We start from the raw sequence: 13,373 nt of genomic DNA, 5'->3' as shown, positions 1-13,373 counted from the left end.
TCGTTTACAATGTCATACTATTGTTGTTTGGGATCCCTACAGCTCTATTCACAGTGCTGCTGGTATTACGACTTCAGTTCTACCCAAAACTCAATCTTATTTTCGTCTTTCTTCCATTGTGGATTATGGACTGTAGAAGTGAAGTATGTACATTACAATTAGTGATGTTGACGATCTTCGTTTTAGGACCGTCATTAGTTGAGTTTATTCAACAATCATTCATACGAAATATTCGAGGTATTAAAGATGTGATTGTGTTGTGATGCTAAATGACATATAGACACTTGATTTGCTTAGTTTCTATTCTTTTATCGTCTTTCCAAAGATTCTGATGGAATCTGTGTTTTGTTGTAAGGAATACTTTTCGAAACTGTCATATTCTCTTTCGTGTATTCCTCTTTTTGTCATTACTGTAGAGAATGGAGAGTCATTGTTCTCTAGATTTACACCTGTGTCATAACCACATCTGTATGTCTCGATTCCTTTCACTTTCATCATCGAGTCTTTTCATTTTACTATAATGATTTATGTGTTTGTAAACAAACAGATATAATGGGCTCCTGTCTATTCTATTATATCCCTGCCATTCATGTACCTCAATAAGGAAATAAAGTGAAACGAACATAACAAACTGACCAACGATCGTCCCAACTGCCACTTTCTGTTCATGATTCACATTGATAAATTCCTACTCTACCCGAAGTATACTTTAAAGCTGTTGGAATCAATTCAAACACACAAAGAATAATCATGATTCCTGCCACAACAGCATTCATAACGGCCATTAATCGTTCTGTCAGATACTCAGAAAAGATTATTCCAAACACAATAGCAGCCAACGGTTCACATATTGATGATAACAAGCACCATTTCATTGCTTCCCATTTACTATGAGTACTGTAATACAATGGAAGAGCTACAGCGATACCTTCAGGGATGTTATGAATGGCTATTGCAAGAGCAACTACAAGACCTCGTCCAGTACACTGAACCAAATACTGAACAAGATACGAAAGGGAGAATGAAGAAGGAGCAGCAAGATCACACACACCTACTACAGTAGCATTGTAGACCACTAGACCTTCAGGGAAATTATGAAGCGAGATCCCAAGAGCGGTTATAAGACCTGCAATTTCTAGAGAACGATCACGCTTGGTAAGAGGTTCTGATTGGATATCTGAAGATTCTTCCTCCTGGGTAGTTTCATGTGACTCTTCAACAGTTTCATGACTATCACCATCAGGAATTAACCAAGTAATCAATAAAAACCCGATCATCCCAATGAACATCTACAGTCCATTCATAACCCAATTTCTACCCAAATATTCGCTTCACCCATCGATAAGTCCATCTGAGCATGTACCATAATATCCATATAACTGATCTTTCTCTCATCAATCTCTAGAAACCCTACGTAAAGCATGATACCTGCACTGAAAGCTAACATGAGACCAAGCAGAGTTGAAGAAGGTGGCCAGAAGAATACCACAAAAGCTCCACCTACAGAGGCTGCCATTGCACTTACAGTGGTTAAGGCAATAGCTAGATAAGGATGTTTGTATTCATCTTGAATTCTATATGACACTCGAGAGACACATGATACTTCTCTGATGAAGCTCGGCGATGATGGTTGTGAGAATGAGTATGGGGTTCCTTACATGAGGAAGGAGTTAAGCCACATTGCTCTGCTTGTTCTTCTTCAATAACAGGCTGCGATTCAGACAATTGTTCAGTCTGGGGTTCCAACAAGTCTGATTCTTGTTCCACATTCATCTCTATCTCTTCTTGCACAACTTCCTTCTCTTTCAACTGATTCAAATAGAAGTCCTTATCAGCAATCTCAATATCACGAATATCAACGCCTTTATCCTAATCATCAGCAATTAGAACAAGTATAACAGCTAAATACTCCACAAATGGTTTCCCATTAACACGGAGGATATGACCTTCCGCATCTGCTTCCGTAAAATCATCCACAATCTCCACAGGCTTGGCCCACATCAAAAAAAGCATCACAATAAACACAACATATACACAACCGCGGATTACTATTCTATCATCTTCTAAAATGTTATAATTACCCCTCTTCCATAAGGGTCGACCTTCTGTTGTCATAATTACCAAAAGAATAATAAGATAATGAATCGTTGGGGATCCCAATAATCAACTCATCTATTCTCCCTCTCTTGGAAGTTTTAGGGGATTCGAGTTTTATCATGTCTGAATATTCACGAATGCTACTTAGTCTCCGTAGTATTTGTGTTGATGTTGAATGTAGGTGAACTTCAAAAGGAAACAAGTATACTGAAGGAGAATTACACTAAATTGCTTACTAACATAGTTTCAGTAACAGATATGGAGAAGTGGGAACATACTTTTGAAGAGGACGGATCTGACTTTAAGAATAAGTTTATGCGCTAGCTAGAGATCTATAGGAACATTCTAGTTTTGTATCATTGATTCTATTCCCTTTTTTGTTACAATCGACGAAGAAGCGCCCTAGCATTCTGATTGTCATTTTTTTCTTAAAGATGTCTCCAATTTACCCTGTTTCAATTTATTAATACAAATGCACCTATTTCTGTTTCCAGACCAATTTAAATAGGATCTATTTCAGCATTCTGTACCCAATTTTTGTGGACAACTCGTTCATTCAGTATTCATCAAGTATTGTTGTGTGAACCATGGCTATTGGTAGGTATTGATTTGTAGACAACTCTTATCAAAGAAAAGTTGTGAACTAGTGATTTGTAACCGATTTTGTAGGCAAGACTCAGAAGAAGATCAACAAGAAGGGAAAGGGAAAGAAGGTGATCGATACAATGGCAAAGAAGGAGTGGTACGATGTTCGTGCCCCTAACCAGTTCAAGGAGCGTCAAGTGTGCAAGACTCTGGTGTCTCGTACTTCGGGTCTTAAGATTGCTTCTGAGGGTTTGAAGGGTCGTGTTTTCGAGGCGAACCTTGGTGATCTGAACAAGAATGAGGAGCAGGGTTTCCGTAAGATGAGACTGCGTGTGGAGGATGTTCAGGGAGACAAGTGTATTACTCTGTTCTATGGTATGGATACCTCGTGATAAGCTGTGTTCTCTGATCAAGAAGTGGAAGACTCTGATTGAGTGTAATGTGGAAGTGTCTACGAATGATGGTTACAAGCTGCGTATCTTCTGTATTGCTTTCACTCGTAAGCAGGAGAACCAGAACAAGAAGACTTGCTATGCTCAGTCTTCTCAGGTGCACCAGATCCGTGGTAAGATGGTAGAGATCATCACTGAGGAGGTGACAAAGTGCTCTTTGGCTGAGTTGGTTCCTAAGCTGTGTAACGAGACAATTGGAGCTCGTATTCAGAAGGAGTGTGTGAGAATCTTCCCTCTGGAGAACACTATGATTCGTAAGGTGAAGATGCTGAAGGCTCCTAAGTTGGATATGGCGAAGCTGATGGAACAGCACAGTGAGGTTGTGAGAAAGGAGGAGGAAGGAGTGAAGGTGGAGGAACAGGTTGCTCCTCTCCCTGGTGCTGGAGGCCGTCTGTAAGGATGTCTGTAGGTTGCATAACTTACACGGATTGACACAACAATTCTTTCGTTGTTTGTTTGTAATGAGAAGACTTATTGATATCAACAAACACATCAAACGACCTTCTCCTTTTCCTCCTTCCATGCCTGATAGAGTTCCTTATTGTGCTTACTTACAACACCTTTATCGATTGAGATACCTTTTATCACTTCGTAATCCTTGTACGATAAGAAATCAGAATCCTTCACAATTCCAGAAGGAGGAGCTAAGAAGATTCGATCGAATGGAACAATTTCCTGCATTTCAGCAAGGACTCGCTAGAAATCATGTTCTTTGACAACGCTCACCGTCTCCACCTCTTCCAATTTGTATGCATTGTAAACATACGGCATGTGGTTCATCAACATCTTATGGATATGTTCCTTTCGCTCACGCTGAAGACGGAACTGGTTCATAACTCCTCTAGTTTGTCGAATTCTAAATAAAAGCATGTTCCAAAGCATTACGATTTCAAAATTTCGACATTACATAGGTGTTCATAGTTAAAACGCTCATTATCCTTATGTTCAAGTTTCTTCTTCTCAGAAATACGACGCATCTTTTCTTGATTCGCCTGAACTTTCTTTCTACTGGTTACATCCAATCTCCAAGACAAACGCTCTAATCTCATCCAACTGCCTTTGAAGCTCTTTACTCTCCTCTGCATACTGTTTACGAAGCTTGCTAACCTATTTATGATCTCCTTTTCCTGAAGCTACCTGATCTCGATACTGCTTTCTCTGACGGTTGTATTCTTCAGCGCGTATCTGTTTTTCGGTCTTCTGAGTAGCAAATGCTCGAGTCAGACCTAAATATCAGAATGAGACAGAAATGTCCACAAGTAGTTGTTTGGATGGCTGAAATGCAACTAACAGAAGCAAGTCGAGTTGCCGAAAGCATCTTCACCACACCAGAGAATGAATTGTGATAGTAAACAGATCAAATAAAGAGAAACGATCATTTTTGCGAAGCTTTTTCCTTCTTCTTCATTTCCTCTAACAATGCCATGTTATCATCATACTTCTTCTGTTGATTGATCATCTGCTGCAACCCCGACATTCCTGCTTCTTCCAATGTCTCACTCTGTCTCTTATATGACAGCTTGTCTTTGTATAACTTTACTCTCTATTCTCAACAAATGTCACCATAACTACCATTACATGATCGTTTGTCTCAGATACAATACGTGTACCGAGAGCAAAATCGAAAATTCGTTTCTTGAAACAGAGAAAACACAAACCATCTAGAAGGACAAGCAAACCATTGCCCATAAACAGTGGCATTCCTAAGAATGGAGTAAATGAAGTACAAAGTTCAATTCTATATTATTAAGTCAGTAAGAGTCTACGAATTGCGGAAGAAGTTACGATAGAGTCCTGAGAGTTCTCCATGCTTGTTAACAACTTCAAGCTTCATAACCTTCTTTCCAATACTACGTGTTCCATGATCAAGAACGCAATCCTTCGCACAGAAGAAAAGCATTGCATAAATACGGCCAACAGCATATCCTAAGTTTACGTCACCCAATTCAAAAGCCGCAAGATAAGATACAAGAACTCCACCTGCTACACATCACAAAAGAAAAAGAAAACTACCAAGAGAAATAGCACCATCGATACTTCCAGCTAGAAATCTTCGCCACCGAGGAGCCAATAATGAGTTGGGTGTCCGATTGTATAGGATTTCATTTGTTTTTGTATTCAAATAGTATTGTCGACCTGTGTCTTTCTCTTCACGATAAATCCAGTCACTCGAAATATCGGGATTCGAAAAGACAGCTCCCTGAGGAGTAAATGAATTGTCCGTCATTTGAACTGCAGAATCTTGTTTCGTAGATGATGTATCCGCCTCAACTGAAAAGAAACGGCAAGGAGGAAGCAAGCGATTAGAAGTTGGAACAAGTCCAATCGCTCGGATAAGAACTCTTGAGCGAACAAATGACGTTCTTCCAACTCGAGACAGCATTGGTACGGATTTCTAGTTCTTTGTTGTGATTCAGAAACCGCGGTTCTGTTAAGAAAACCAAAAACAACACAGAAAGAGATACACGCGTTGAATTTAATCCAGATTGATATGAAGAACAAACACGAGACGATAACCAAGAATACATAAAGTGATAGGTATGACCTCAGATGGAGAAAGAAAAGAACTGTCATCCATTGCAACTGTATATTCAACTGCAAATACAATCACTTGGATAGGATATACAAGATGAGAATCACTATAAAAACGACAATAAGAACAATGACAATGTTTAGTAGCCTGTTATCTGATCCATCAACTGTTGTTTGCATCCCTACCTGCTCGCTGCCGAGAGAGTGCTTTTGTTTTGATATTCTTGTGCAACTTCCGAGTGCTCTCTTGGGCCCGATCTGTTTCCTCTTCAAGTCGTTCAATCAGACTAGAGGTCAACAAAACCAAATAGGAGATACGTTATCTGTTCTTCCAGTTCGTCTCCCACCGTCTTACTAACATGATGAAGACTATCAAGCGCCTTCTCGATTCGGTCCAGTCGTCGATTCTGGTTCTGTAATTCGGTCTATCAACTCATAATCAATTCAATCTCGGACTTGTTGCTCCATAGAACACACAAATTGTGAGTATGAGTAAACGTTTCAAAGTGATATTCAGTAGCTGGGACTATGATCTTTCCTCTTGTATTGTTGGACTCTTGATGGAGGTGGAAAGTTCAAGATCAGCACTTCCTATTGTTGACGTTCTCTTCAAATTCTTATCGAAACGGGTAGATTAACTAAATGGATTGGGGAATGATTCATAGTTTGGTGAGGGATGGTGTGTTGTTGCGGCTATCGATAGTGCCGATGCGATGAAATACATATCTTACTGTTATTCATATTTTTATTTTCCTTAATACAAACAGTCATGGGTATTGTTTCATTGTTCAAGATACGGAGAGTCTGACGGATATCTTTTGTTTCAAACCAGATGTTTTCATAGGGAATCCAGAGAAAATGTATCTGGAGGAAGAAGTGTCGATTCCTGAAGAGTGTAAGATTCATATCATGTCCCATAAGATGCCAAAGGATATGCAAAACGAGATTACAAATGTAAGATTCGTGAATCCTTCCGACAGTAGTTGATTCATCCCATTCTTCACTCTGACGAGGATTTTGAAGACCAGGTAATTATGATTCGTGTAACAGTCATTCTATGATTTCAACGAATAGTCCAACTTGATTGATAAATACTCTTCTTTGTTCCATGTCATTGGATCCAAGTCATCAACCATTATCTATCAGTTTGATGGAGATTGTATGAAGAAGATGCTATGCTGTCAGCATGGAGATACTTATTTGCTAATCTGGAATACAGAGATTACTGAACAGCAAATTGATGATCACCGTAGAGTCAGTTGGCTGGAATCGAATATGGTGTTCCTCTCTTTAATGATGTTGACTCTCCTCTCTTTCATTCTACTATTGTATACAAATCGTTTTGGAGAATACGCTCAATCAGTCTGCGAGACATGCAGTCAGTTTTCAGATGAACGTGTTTTTGAGAGGAGTATCAAAGTGGGTGTGATTCTTAGTAATCAGGAATAGCTATTCACTTGTTTTATTGCTTCCTTGGTTACAGGAATCGGTGTGTTCTTGTTTCGTCGTAAAAGGAGACATCAACGGATACAGAATGAGATGGATGAGATTAGAAAGATAATCCACGATCTTAAGAGAAAATGATTGCAATTGTTTGTACAACAAATATCCAAGTAATATAAACACAAGACTTACTCCATTGCTGGGAGACTTATTCCTCCTTCTTCTCAGTAGTGCACTCACCCTCGCACTTACAGTACTTGGTCTGATACCACTCAAGTCCCGTAGTGATATACTTGTATCCCTCCTCAAAGGCCTGAATGAAAAGAGTACAGTCATCGAAGAAGGCAAAATAGACAAGAGCAGCAAACTTAATAAGGACGTAGTACATGTTCTTATCAAGGCAAGAAGGAAGAAGCTGGCAGAAAGAGAACACACACCAGTAGGCAGCCCATTTCTTCTCTTCGCCCTTATTCTCAGCAATACTCTTCATGCACATAAAGAGGGCAGGGAAGAAAGCACAGAATGTGAAAAAGCCGCACTTTCTGGTGAACAGATAGAACACAAGAACCAGCAGGGCACAAACAGCCATAAGAAGATAGCGGATAGGAACATGGATCTTACTTTCAATAGTTTTCAGTTGCTCTACAAAACTAAGCCCCCCAAGAAAAACACCTACCACACTTTGGGGTTACGCTCTCAAAGAAGTTATCAACCTTAGTCCAATACTCCTTAACAGTTTCCATTTCAAATAACGACGACAAAAAGAAAAGTGTTTACCGAGAGTTGGTCAACGGTAATCGGGGCACTAAAGGAGAATACGGTACTAAATCCCTTAGAAAATTACTATAGTCGGGGCCAAATCTACTTAATTATTCCTATTCCTTGAACTCTGGATTTTTGTCACTTGAAATGACAGAAATTGATAGAGTGATTATTTAAACGTATGGAGAGCGAAAAGATTAATGAACCTGAAGAAAAGAGTGCTACACTCCCACGAGGAACGGTTGAAAGTGAGCATCACAAGTGGGAGGATGTAGATTGGGCAATGCGTGATAATCTACTCCAGAATCAGTTCCATCATAGTTAGTTCTAGTACACTCCTCAATTTCTAGTATATTTCAATGGAACTGTCTATATGAAGCCTTATGATGTGAAACGCCTCTATGATGCCTCTTTAAGAATTTCATCAGATAAAGATCCTTATGTCGAGATGTATTACTACAGGAAGATGAAAGAACGAGAACAAACTCCTCAGGAGCTGAAGAGGGCGGGGGTTGTTAACTTCATTTCATACAAGGAAAAGGAAGCATTAGCTAAGAAACAGCTTATCCAACAGATCAAAAAGAAGCTCTTTGCTCAGTCCAATAGCTCTTTAGGTATTCCAGAGACACATACAGGTCGTTCCCAAGTGCAACAGTTGGATGTGGGCATCATTATGCGTGATGACGATGTGAGTATGGAGAAGGCATATCTGAAGGTCCTTGCTTCGATTGAGGTACGAATATCAGTGGGTTAGGACTGTAGTTGGGTTGGTCGAGTATTCTGAAGATGGAACTGTTATCAAAGAAGCTGATGGAGTGTACAAACGAATTTGAGAAGATTATTATCCAACATGTGGCGATGATGGATAAGGATAAAGTCTAGGAACAGCAGAAAGCCAAAAAGAATCACTTAAAGGCATTCTATTTGGATGTTAAGGAGGATGGTAGTGTCGATGTGAAAGCTCGCTGGTTGATTCGTGTTATGAGTAATCGCAAGGTACTTTCTTCTTGCAGTCATAAGCTGTAGGGAAAGAAATTGTTCCTCCAGAGTTATCCATTCTTCAATCGAGAGATTTGGTTAGAACTGCTCTCGTATCTTATTCCGTATATCCTTATTTGGTGTCAGCAAGACGAACAGGAGGATGTTAGTACCATGGTCTTGAAGATGATTACAGAATACATCAACAGTGATTTTGTGGATCTAGCCTTCATCACTCGGATTATGGAGATGTTTGTCAAGCAAAAATGATATCCTTGTATGGAACAGTGGTTGGTTCCTTCATGTCACCGTTAACATCCTCCCGGGCTTGTTAAACACAGAACCGTATTCAAATGTGATTGTAACTCTATTTAGTCGTGGAGATGCGCTTTTGCATATTCTTGAAGTAGCTGATGAGAAGCATGAGAATGAGGAAGTGATTATTCGGTGGAACAATGTAATGTCGTTGCTAGAACAATCGATAGCGAACGAAGGGGAACTGTAGAGTCATTTCTTTGTTTAAACAATTGATATGAATCCTCATCTGAAATCCCTAGAGACAGATATATCCTGAATAACCTAGTTGCCTGAATCCTTGACTCCGAACTATCTGTACCACATTGGTCTCGATACGTCAATGAATCTGAAAGAGATGTTCCAAGATGTTAGTGTAAGAATAGATTATCAGAGTTCTGTTGTAGTTCGTGATTATGCAAGGAAGCCCAGATCGTACCAGAGATCTTGCTGTATTCTTGAGTAAAGAGATGAATATCCCATTTGATGAAAAGCCAATTGGAAAAACAGAACGATACTCTCTGTAAGGGGAATTGTCTCTTTCACGATCTAGATATCTTGTTGGACCCGTGTTGTGTGTTAGTCATGGAATTGGGACGGCTTCTCTAAGTGTCATCCTCCATGAAATCTACAAGCTTTTGAGCTATGCTGATCGATTGTCATCTTGTGTAATCCTTCGCTGCGGTACTTGTGGTGGAATAGGAGTGGAACCTGGCACTATTGCGATCACAACTGAAGGTAGAGATCCTCAATTAAATCGGTTCTATACTCAATCTACACTTGGAAAACAGATCCAGTACCCTTCAATTGCTGATAATTCTCTTGTTGAGAAACTGCAGAAGATTGCTTCTGAACAAGGTCTCCCTTATGTGTGCGGATACACGATTTCTGCAGAAGGGTTTTATGAAGATCAGGGTCGAACCGATGGTTTCTTCTGTGATTACACGGAAGAGGACAAATTCGAGTTTCTGAAGAGAGTATATGATGCAGGCGTACGAAACATCGAAATGGAAGCTTTACTGTTCTTGGCATTCGCTCAACGAGCTCATGTTCGAGCAGGTGTGCTATGTGCAGTGATTGTGAATCGAATGAAAGTGGAGTTTTGGAACTTGGAGTGATTGATAGGGCGATCAAGTCAGTTCAACACATGAACAACTGGAAGAGTACATGATGAATAGTTGGAGAGTGATTGCCTCATTAGTACAGGGTCATTTAATTGTTTGTTTACAAACACATAAGTACTATAACAAGTAAGTTATTCTCTGGCATCCATCATCTCCTGAATCTGGAATACAGTATTGCTAAGCTTGATAATGGCCTTCTTGTATGATTCCGCTGTTAGACCCTGATCTTTCCATCCTTCCAACGACTCATCATACAACAACTCGTTCTCAAACAGTGAATAGAAGCAAGCTTCCAGGAAATGCTGAGGCATTCCTTTCTTGAACCAGAACTCCACAACCTCATTCAGAATAGCAACATGAACATCCAATGGTTCTCCATCATAAAATTTGTATATCATATCTCCATAATTCTGAATACGGAACAGGATACAACGCCAGATATCATTCTTGTTCTTTAATATCATTGTCAAGTCTTCTGGAACCACTATCTCCAAAAGCAGACCCACATACCCTGTATATCACTTTTAGTTTTCATTCCTACTGGGATCTTTCTCCAGATTCATTTCCATCACCTTGTCACCCAGTTCCTCGCTCAGCAGATTCTGATCAAGCAATGCCTTAAAGTCTGCTCTTGCCTTCTCACTCAGAGATTTCTCCACGTTCTCTTCTTGCTTCACAACTTCCTTCACCTCTTCCACAGCGTGCTTCTACTCATCAACCTCAATATTCTTGCCTACGGTATTATCAGCTTCCTCTTCCGTTTTCTTGAACGAAGGGACATGCGAAATGAGCTCATTCTCGGCAAACACTTTTACAACAATCAGGAAATTATCAGCCAGACTGTTCAAATTGGCACTTACAGCCTTTGGATCCAAATAACACTTCTGGAGAGCTTCCTCAATCATATCCTTTGTCACTACAGTCGAGGCATTCTTCAAAGCAGTAGCGACAAGATACACCTGACGATTCTCACGAGTGTTCGTACGCAACAAAGAGCAGAAGAGACGATAAAGGATCGTAGGACGCTATGTATCATCCCTCTCTTCTAACACTCACATCATTTGTCATCGTATCTTCTAAGAAACGGACCATTTCATTGATCTGTTTGCTGGTAAGCAGTTGACGCAGCGCAGTTGACAATGTTGCTTGCTTAGTATCCGAAAGTTGAACCAACGTCATGTCTGTATACTTAGGAGCTATCTCTCATTCTTCTCAATCATATCTACGCAAGTCTACTTCCCATTGTAACTGGAGATCCACTGTCTCTTCCTTTGGTGTCTGGCGTTCAGTCTGAGAGCTACGCATGGAGCTAGCCTTCTTGATAGCTTGATCACGTGCTTCCAATGCAGCCTTCTTCTCTTCTTCATCACGACGAGTCTTTTCGGCAGCTCGCTTCTTCAATTCTTCCAACGAGAGAGTCTACTCATTAGAATCTGAAAGTGAACCAACAGTGATATCCACATCATCATCGTCATCTGCCAATGCACTGTAAGCGTTATCATTCGACAATTTCGTTCTATTATCATACTCTCCTACTAATCCTACGGCTTCACTCCAGTACGACCCATCTGAGAATCCCGCTGTCGCATATCCTGCGAAGGACGGCGCTCTAAATCACGAGAACGAGGCTCTCCTGAGTCTTCTCCTTCTGACTGTCTGTACGTGGGACGATCATCACGGCCAAAGCGACCACCATCACGGCCATCACGGCCAAAGCGACCACCATCGCGATCATCACGACCAAAGCGACCACCATCGCGATCATCGCGGCCAAAACGACCACCATCACGGTTATCGCGGCCAAAACGACCACCATCACGACTATAACGACTACCTCCATTTCTGTCTCTTCCATAATGGCTATACGATCTTTGTTCATCATAGCGTCTTGACTCTGACTCAGCTACAGGAGTACTGGAGGCATTAGCTCCACGTCTCCAGTTATCATCCTGATCAGCTTGCGTGAGACGAGGCTCTCTGGGACGATAGTCTAAACATGAATTCAAATTTGAATACAAACTCTCTCGATCATCGTCACGACGATAAGAGTTACGGCGAGGAAAATCGTGATGACCGTAGTCACGACGATTGTCGCGACCCTGATAGTCACGACTTCCATACCCATCTCGATGACTGTATCCATCATTACGACGAGGGTAATCACGACGCATATAGTCATCATTGCGATGGCCATAATCGCGTGATCCATAACCATTGTCACGTGGGCCATAGCCTCGACCATCATTATTATATCGTCTGGAATCATCATAACCACCCTCCTCACGGCGTGTCTCTTCTCTGTTCTGCGTGGCATTATCAAGTGCACCGCCGATGCTAAAGTTTCCTAACTGTCCTGACATGTTTCTTTTCTTGAATGATGCTTATCAAAATGGCTGGTTCAAAGAGGTTAAAAAAATATCTTCAATTTGTGGCGCCCAATTAGTCGCATTTCTGTCACTTCTAGGAATTTTCAATGGACATTCAATACTACAAGCGACTTTTGATATCGATTTCGGGTATCTATATTGTATATTTATCCTATGGTCTGGTACAGGAGAAAATGTAGGCTTCTTGCAGGTTCTTTATTTTTAGATACCGTTATGTCAGCCCCGATGGAACAAGCTTCCAGTATACATCAGTCTTGTTGTTAATTCAGTGTACAATCAATTATGTCATTGCTGTCTTAGGCAAGAGCTATGTTATTTCATCATCTCGTAGGACAGTATGCTATTGGACAGGAACGGAAACGATTTAGTCTTCAGATTCCAAAGAAGGATCTCGTTGGAAGAGCCGTGATTTACCATGTTAAAGGAAAAGAGTAATGGTGTGGAAGTCAGTTCATTCTAGTGAACAGTGTACTATTAGCGATGTTGATATCAATACAGGAACGGTGAAGCTGTCTTTCAATATGTTTGATAAAGGGTATATCACATCAACGTCGCATCTTGAAGTAGTGGAGAATTGCCTGCTTTAGTCGTAGGATATTCGTTTTCGGAACGATACACTGTCCGATTACTGGATCTATGGTGTTTGCTATACGCTTGCCATGATCTTCTCCAATAACGCTCTTAAACATGTTACATACCCAACGCAAGTTCTTGCAAAG

General features: G+C 40.6%; 8 protein-coding genes across 8 annotated transcripts; 4 read left to right on the top strand and 4 right to left on the bottom strand.

The window, feature by feature from the left end:
- Positions 1 to 596: 596 nt before the first annotated feature.
- Positions 597 to 2,001, bottom strand: JH06_4557 (zinc transporter; the record flags this gene model as incomplete). Its single annotated transcript, XM_014672101.1, is given in 6 exon segments — positions 597 to 661; positions 698 to 1,177; positions 1,238 to 1,289; positions 1,319 to 1,574; positions 1,586 to 1,869; positions 1,891 to 2,001. The coding sequence occupies 6 exon segments, from the start codon at positions 1,999 to 2,001 to the stop codon at positions 597 to 599; spliced, it is 1,248 nt and encodes a 415-aa protein (XP_014527587.1).
- Positions 2,002 to 2,822: 821 nt separating this feature from the next.
- JH06_5953 (s-phase-specific ribosomal protein) lies at positions 2,823 to 3,531 on the top strand (the record flags this gene model as incomplete). Its single annotated transcript, XM_014672104.1, has 2 exons — positions 2,823 to 2,896; positions 3,039 to 3,531. 2 exons carry the CDS (start codon positions 2,823 to 2,825, stop codon positions 3,529 to 3,531), a joined length of 567 nt encoding a protein of 188 aa, XP_014527590.1.
- A 95-nt stretch (positions 3,532 to 3,626) lies between these two features.
- Positions 3,627 to 4,452, bottom strand: JH06_2001 (hypothetical protein; the record flags this gene model as incomplete). The annotated part of the gene is given in 6 exon segments (XM_014672094.1): positions 3,627 to 3,830; positions 3,861 to 3,990; positions 4,020 to 4,131; positions 4,151 to 4,241; positions 4,272 to 4,360; positions 4,392 to 4,452. The coding sequence occupies 6 exon segments, from the start codon at positions 4,450 to 4,452 to the stop codon at positions 3,627 to 3,629; spliced, it is 687 nt and encodes a 228-aa protein (XP_014527580.1).
- A 2,865-nt stretch (positions 4,453 to 7,317) lies between these two features.
- On the bottom strand, positions 7,318 to 7,852 carry JH06_2000 (hypothetical protein; the record flags this gene model as incomplete). The annotated part of the gene is made up of 2 exons (XM_014672093.1): positions 7,318 to 7,751; positions 7,786 to 7,852. The coding sequence occupies 2 exons, from the start codon at positions 7,850 to 7,852 to the stop codon at positions 7,318 to 7,320; spliced, it is 501 nt and encodes a 166-aa protein (XP_014527579.1).
- Positions 7,853 to 8,052: 200 nt separating this feature from the next.
- JH06_1999 (hypothetical protein) lies at positions 8,053 to 9,119 on the top strand (the record flags this gene model as incomplete). The annotated part of the gene is given in 5 exon segments (XM_014672092.1): positions 8,053 to 8,191; positions 8,222 to 8,604; positions 8,658 to 8,747; positions 8,763 to 8,867; positions 8,898 to 9,119. 5 exon segments carry the CDS (start codon positions 8,053 to 8,055, stop codon positions 9,117 to 9,119), a joined length of 939 nt encoding a protein of 312 aa, XP_014527578.1.
- A 367-nt stretch (positions 9,120 to 9,486) lies between these two features.
- Positions 9,487 to 10,261, top strand: JH06_1998 (uridine phosphorylase; the record flags this gene model as incomplete). The annotated part of the gene is made up of 3 exons (XM_014672091.1): positions 9,487 to 9,519; positions 9,551 to 9,666; positions 9,727 to 10,261. 3 exons carry the CDS (start codon positions 9,487 to 9,489, stop codon positions 10,259 to 10,261), a joined length of 684 nt encoding a protein of 227 aa, XP_014527577.1.
- Positions 10,262 to 10,398: 137 nt separating this feature from the next.
- On the bottom strand, positions 10,399 to 12,627 carry JH06_1997 (hypothetical protein; the record flags this gene model as incomplete). Its single annotated transcript, XM_014672090.1, is given in 8 exon segments — positions 10,399 to 10,778; positions 10,809 to 10,974; positions 10,987 to 11,292; positions 11,324 to 11,463; positions 11,494 to 11,686; positions 11,717 to 11,783; positions 11,813 to 12,257; positions 12,288 to 12,627. The coding sequence occupies 8 exon segments, from the start codon at positions 12,625 to 12,627 to the stop codon at positions 10,399 to 10,401; spliced, it is 2,037 nt and encodes a 678-aa protein (XP_014527576.1).
- A 113-nt stretch (positions 12,628 to 12,740) lies between these two features.
- Positions 12,741 to 13,089, top strand: JH06_1996 (solute carrier family protein; the record flags this gene model as incomplete). Its single annotated transcript, XM_014672089.1, has 3 exons — positions 12,741 to 12,829; positions 12,860 to 12,965; positions 12,991 to 13,089. 3 exons carry the CDS (start codon positions 12,741 to 12,743, stop codon positions 13,087 to 13,089), a joined length of 294 nt encoding a protein of 97 aa, XP_014527575.1.
- Positions 13,090 to 13,373: the final 284 nt, after the last annotated feature.

The sequence above is a fragment of the Blastocystis sp. subtype 4 genome (assembly GCF_000743755.1).
Source record: "Blastocystis sp. subtype 4 strain WR1 chromosome Unknown seqid_0114, whole genome shotgun sequence".
NCBI lineage: Eukaryota > Bigyra > Opalinata > Blastocystidae > Blastocystis > Blastocystis sp. subtype 4.
This window is presented reverse-complemented; position numbering and strand designations above follow the sequence as displayed.